Genomic DNA, 5730 nt, shown 5'->3' with positions numbered 1-5730 from the left:
CTTCCAAAAGCACAAACCACAGACTTTCCCATCTCTGACTCCCCAGGACCCCAACGCTGCCCAACGTGCCTGACCTTGCCAAGGGCACAGCAGTGGTGCCAGCAGGCCGAGCCTCTCCCCGGGACCAGGCAGGGTGAGGTGCACGGTACAGCAGCCACCACAGGTCAGGGACTGATCTCAGGGCTGCTGGACCCGGGCTACCTGCAGGAGCAGAGTGAGCACAGGCTGTGAAGACCCCAAGCTGGGCCCAAGGAGCCAACTGCTGAGCTACGAACTCTGGGGAACCGGGAAGGCAAATGGCAGCTGCGGGGCTGAGACCTGGAGTCAGGAGCTGAACACCTGGTGGCCGCTGGGGACAGGCAGTCTCCGTCCTGCAGCCCACAACCCTGCAGACCACAGCCAGGCATCCGTGAGGTCAGCCCACGTGCCAGGCCACCGGGCCCAGGAAGCCACGCCTGGCTCGGCTCTGCACTGGGTTTCCACGGAGAGAGGTGAATGCACTGCTCCCACTTTGTGGAGCCCCCAGCCCACCCGCGGGGACAGGAGCACACCCCACACCCAGTCCGTGGGCAGCACAAGGCAGTGGAAAGCCAAGTGCTGCCAAGGGAGGGTCTGGAGGGTGGGGCACCCAGGGGGGTTTGCGGTACCTGAGGGTGGGGACCCAGACGGGGATATTCAGAGGGGTGTGGCGCACCTGGAAAGCTGCCCTGAGAAACTGAAGCCCTCTGAAGGGCAAGGAGGGCGTTTCAGTGTGTGGGTGGGGCCGAGGCAAGTGTATCCCAGGAGAGAGGGGGTAGACCCCAGACCCTGGTGCCTCCCCTGGAACAGCCCTTTTCACAGCAGGTGCTTGACAGACATGGCCCAAGGGGAGGTCCCTTGTGCAGGAGCCTGGCAGGGGCCAGCCTGGACCCCACAATCCCATGTTCCAGCCAGTGCAGAGCTGGGCTTCGGGGATCAGACCCACGTCTGAGTCTTCACCACCCGGGCAAGTGGCATCCCTGCACCACCTGTGCAGCTGCAACCCCATCTCCCTGAGAGGTCCTGTGGGTGGCAGCAAGACCACAGGTGCTGCTGTGCCCACACTGGTGTGCTGTAATGGCACCACCTGGTGCGCTGCAATAGCCCTGAGTTCAGACTCTCGGCAGGGCTGGGCCAGGGTGCCCCGTCCTCGACGGGCAAGTCCTCGAATCACAGGCCAAGGCCGCGGCTTTGTCGCTGATCTTTATTCCGTGTTTTTAGCACGTCACATCCGGACAGCACACCCCAAACATTCCAGATGGATCTGCTCAGACTCAAGGCCCGTGGCCAACACCCCTCGCATTCAGTCTTGGCGTTTACATGTATGTGGAGATGAAATGCACACAGGGCTGAACTCCGTGGAGCATCCTGTTTAAAACATAAACCACCTCAAGAAGCAGGTGAGTTGTATCCGCAACATTCTGGCCACACAGCACGATCCGAACTAGAGAAGGGGATCCTCCCAGGGCTGATCTCCGCAAAGCGACCCAGGGCTTCCTGCACACAGCCACGGGGGCGGCGCTTCTTATGACGGAATCCCCTCCCCATCTAGAAAAGGAGGCTGCAGGAGGAGGAGGCATGGCTGGTCTGAGGAACCCCTGACCCTGGGGTGGGGACAGGCAAGGCAAGGGTAAGGCGTGCCCGCATCTGATCTGAAGCAAGCCCATCCCTTTGCTGGTTTGGGAGCATCTGACATTTGCACAGCATTTTGTGCTAATTTCCACGCTGTGTGTAATGACCCTTGATTTTTATAACAGAAGCAGAAACACACACATCACTTATGCCTGTATGTCCCACGGTCTCCAGCAGTGTCCCAGGGCCCGGGAGAGGGCACAGCTGGTCCTAAGGGACAATGAGTCTGAGAAGTCGGTCACCAGTGGGTCACTGAGGACATGAGCCTGCCCTGGGCTCAGGGATCAGAGAGGCTGTGGCTGTGGCCCTGCCCACACTCCAGGGGCCATGCGGCCTGTGACACACTGAGGGAATACTGGGGAGCCAGTCCCAAGGCCGCTGGAGCCACCGACACAGCCCTAGCAGAGCGCTGGGCAGGGGCTGGGTCTGCGCCCTTCCACACTTAGAGCCCCAAGGAACCAGTCCACGGTGGAACCAGGCCAGGACGGAACCAGTATACAGCAGGAACCGGTCCACAGTGGGAACCAGTCCACGGCGGAACCAGTCCAGGGCGGAACCGGTATACAGCGGGAACCAGTACACAGTGGGAACCAGTCCACGGCGGAACCAGTCCAGGGTAGAACTGGTATACAGTGGGAACCGGTTCACAGTGGGAAAAAGTCCACGGTGGAACCAGTCCAGGGCGGAACTGGTCCACAGTGGGAACTGGTCCAGGGCGGAACCCATCCACAGGGAAACCAGTCACACCTCCCCTACACCTGGCAGATCTGGACAAGGACAGCAAGCCCGGGGAGCCTCCAGAAGCTCATTCCACTTCCAGGCCGTGGTGAGAAGAGCACTGTGGTTCAGGGCTTTGATGACAGGGAGGCGACCCCCTACTCCGTCTGCCAGCCCAACATGGCCCAGCAGCCTGGGTGGATCTCCAGGGGCTCTGTCTGAGGCCAGCCCCTACCTGCATGGTGGGGCCACTTGGCCCTGGACCTCAGGGAGGTGGGGGGTTTGCTCTTGTAAAAGAGGGTCGAGGTGAAAGTAAGGCCATGGTGAGGGCTCCCTTTGCTCCCAGCCTTTGGTCCCACGGCCTCCCAGGCACTCGGCGGGTTCACAGGTCGGACTCCAGCCTTCAGCTTCCCAGCCACATTTAAACCAAGCAAGCAGGAAAACACATGGAGGGAAAGGGCCAGCAGTGGTGAAATATGGCTGAGAGGGGATCTCACAGCACAGAGACCCCGGGTCAGTGCAACGGCTCGGTCTAGATTTTGTCTATATTTTATTCTTTCACTCAACAGAATAGCAGTTTTGCATTTTCAGAGTAGGTATGAGATGGCCACCGCCTTGTTCCGGCCTTGGAGACAGCAGGCCCCTGGAGAGGGTCGGCCGCCGAGGCTGCCCTGGACTGGGAGCTACAGGAGGCCGTCATTTGGCAAGGACACTGCAGGGAAAGGGCGAGGGGACCCCTGACCTGCCTCTGGCCGCCGAAGCCGGGGCCCTCCCCTGGCTCTCTTTGGTATCCCAGAAAACAGAGGCTGTCCCTGTCCTTGTCAGCCCTAGACCAAGCCTGGGCCCATCCTCGCCAGCTCTCCTGGAGGGTGGGGCCACCTTGCAAGGCCTTCTGGCAGCCCAGGACCAGCTCACAGGGGCCTACCACCGGCCGGGCAGGTGGGGCGCGCCACCCGGGACAGTGTGGCCAGCTGCAGGTGGGCCCAGGCTCATTTCTTATAGTGATTAGGGGCGTCGGCGAAGGCAAACTTGAGGCGGTAGGCCTCGGCCAGCAACAGGCTGATGTCCTCGTCATCCCAGTGGGCTGTGGGCAGGTTCTGGAGGAAAAGCAGCAGCTCCTGGGGAGAAAGAGACAAGCCCAGGTGAGAGGAGGTGACCCACAGTGGAGGGTGGGTGGCCCAGGAAAACTTGCCCAGCCCGCAGCTGCTCCCTGCTCAAGGCCAGCCAGGCCCCAGGCCTCGTCCCACAGCCCCTGCCCCATCCCAGCAGCCAGGCGGGAGGCCCACTGCGCAGCTCCAAGTCTGACATCTGAGATGTCATGGCAGGGGCTGCCCAGCACTTCACTTAACTGATATCTCCTGCCCCTCACGGGGAGACCCAGCTCTCGGGGCCCTGTTGCAGCTTTGCAGTCTCTGCCCAGAGGCTTCCCACTCCCCTAAAGGCTGTATCAGCCCAGGAAGTACCACGGCACCCCTGGAACTGTCACTAAGCACAGACTTCTGTGCATCAGGAGACCCCTCCGGGCAGCAGCACAGCCAGCAGGTGAAGCCCACACGTGTGGGGACCACAGAATGGAGCCAGCTCAGGCCCACCCTGGAGCCCAGAAACACAGCAAAGCCCCACCTGGCCCCTCCTCCATGCCTGCCTCGCACCGGTGGGTGGGGGTGCAGGACTCCACCAAACCCAGCTTCGGGTCCAGGTCCAACCTGGGGCCCTGGGATGACGACTCCACCCTGAGGCCCAGCTTCCTCCTCTGCAAAATGGGGCCACCGTTGCCAGCCTGTCAGGGCTGCTGGACAGACTGGAAAAACACTCACACAGCCAGCAGCACAGCCAGCACTGGGTGGGCACACAAGGCTCACTGGGCACACTGGGTTCACTGGGCATGCTGGACGGGCACACTGGACTCACTGGGCAGGAGCACTGGGCATGCTGGGTAGGCACACCAGGCTCACCGGGCGGGCACACTGGCTCACTGGGAGTGCTGGGTAGGCAACAGGGCCTATGAGGCTCACCGGGCGGGTTCACTGGGCTCACCAGGCACACTGGGTAGGTGCATTGGGCGCACTGGGAGTGCCGGGCGGGCTCCTCTGGCCTGCAGCTGGGCCGTGTCTTAGCTCGACCGTGTCTCAGCTCAGGTAGGCTATGGGGGCACTGAGTCCCACCCCCAAAAGACACACGGGGCACTGTCTCCAGAGCTCAGCTGGAAGCCTGCGGACACTGGGAGATGGAGACTGACCTATGTCTACTGAGGCCAGGATGGGGAAGGAAAAGCACAGGTCCTTGGGGAACCCCCTCCACGATCACCGCCCCACAGCCCTGCCTCCTACATGACCCGATCACCGCCCCACAGCCCTGCCTCCTACATGACCCGATCACCGCCCCACAGCCCTGCCTCCCACATGACCACACCCACATCCACAGCAGCTGGCGGCCCACCAAGGACAGAGCAGGTCTCGGGGGACCCCAACACACAGGGGGCTTGGCAGAAGTAGGGATCAGAGAGGGCTGAGTGGCCAGGACAGCCTCCTGGGGTGGGGGTTCTCAGAAGAGAAACGGGACCATTGGGTCAGGGCCAGCCCAAGCCCAGGCTCCGTCATGAAGCTGGGCAGACTCCCTGAGGGAGGGGTCTATACTGCTCGGATGGCCCTGCAGGCTCTGGTCCTGGATAATTTGCCCCCGGGGGCCACCTGCAGGCTCCCCGGCCTCTCCTACCTCCCACGCCAAACGGAAGCCGGATCCTGGAAGTCAGGAGGGCGGCTGAGGAGCCCTGAGGATGCTGGAACTGCCCTTCCCCAGATCCTAGCAGGTGACAAGGGACAGGGAGGGCCACAGGCTCAGGATGCCCATGTCGCCTGCCTCGAGAAAACACAGTCCAGCAAGGCTGGCATGGAGGGGAATGGGGGGGTAGCTGGGCTCTGCAGTTCACATCCTGTCTCCCTGTCCAGGAGGTCTTGGGCCGTGGGCCTGGCTCTCCAAGCCACACTCTTCTTCATCTGGAGATAAGGATGGCAAGCTCTCTACATGGGCACAGCCAGGATGAGTTGAGCTGAGCTGTGCAGGCACAGAGCCTGGAGAGATGACCCAGGCTCACATCCTGGCTGTGCCGGACGCTGTGGTCCGCGTGTCACCGGCCCCACCCCCTTGGCCATCCCGGAGCCACACTCCCCATTCCCGAATCAGGAGGGCTACACACCAGGACTGTCCTCTCTCCAGCCCTGCATCAGAAGGGTTACACACGAGGACCATCCCCTCTCTGTTCCCACATCAGGAGGGTTACACACCAGGACCGTCCTCTCTCCATTCCCACATCAGAAGGGTTACACACCAACACACCAGGACCGTCCTCTCTCCGTTCCCACA

The 5730-nt window shown here is 62.0% G+C and overlaps 1 protein-coding gene across 1 annotated transcript in view; it reads right to left on the bottom strand.

The window, feature by feature from the left end:
- Window positions 1-2904: 2904 nt before the first annotated feature.
- TBC1D22A (TBC1 domain family member 22A) overlaps window positions 2905-5730 on the bottom strand; it is a 509073-nt gene continuing 506247 nt past the window's right edge. The window contains 1 exon segment of the mRNA XM_031934660.1: window positions 2905-3485. Coding sequence (XP_031790520.1) covers window positions 3357-3485 — 129 coding nt within the window. The 3' untranslated portion in view covers window positions 2905-3356.

Source organism: Piliocolobus tephrosceles, chromosome 19 (assembly GCF_002776525.5).
Source record: "Piliocolobus tephrosceles isolate RC106 chromosome 19, ASM277652v3, whole genome shotgun sequence".
Classification (NCBI taxonomy): Eukaryota; Metazoa; Chordata; class Mammalia; order Primates; family Cercopithecidae; genus Piliocolobus; species Piliocolobus tephrosceles.
This window is presented reverse-complemented; position numbering and strand designations above follow the sequence as displayed.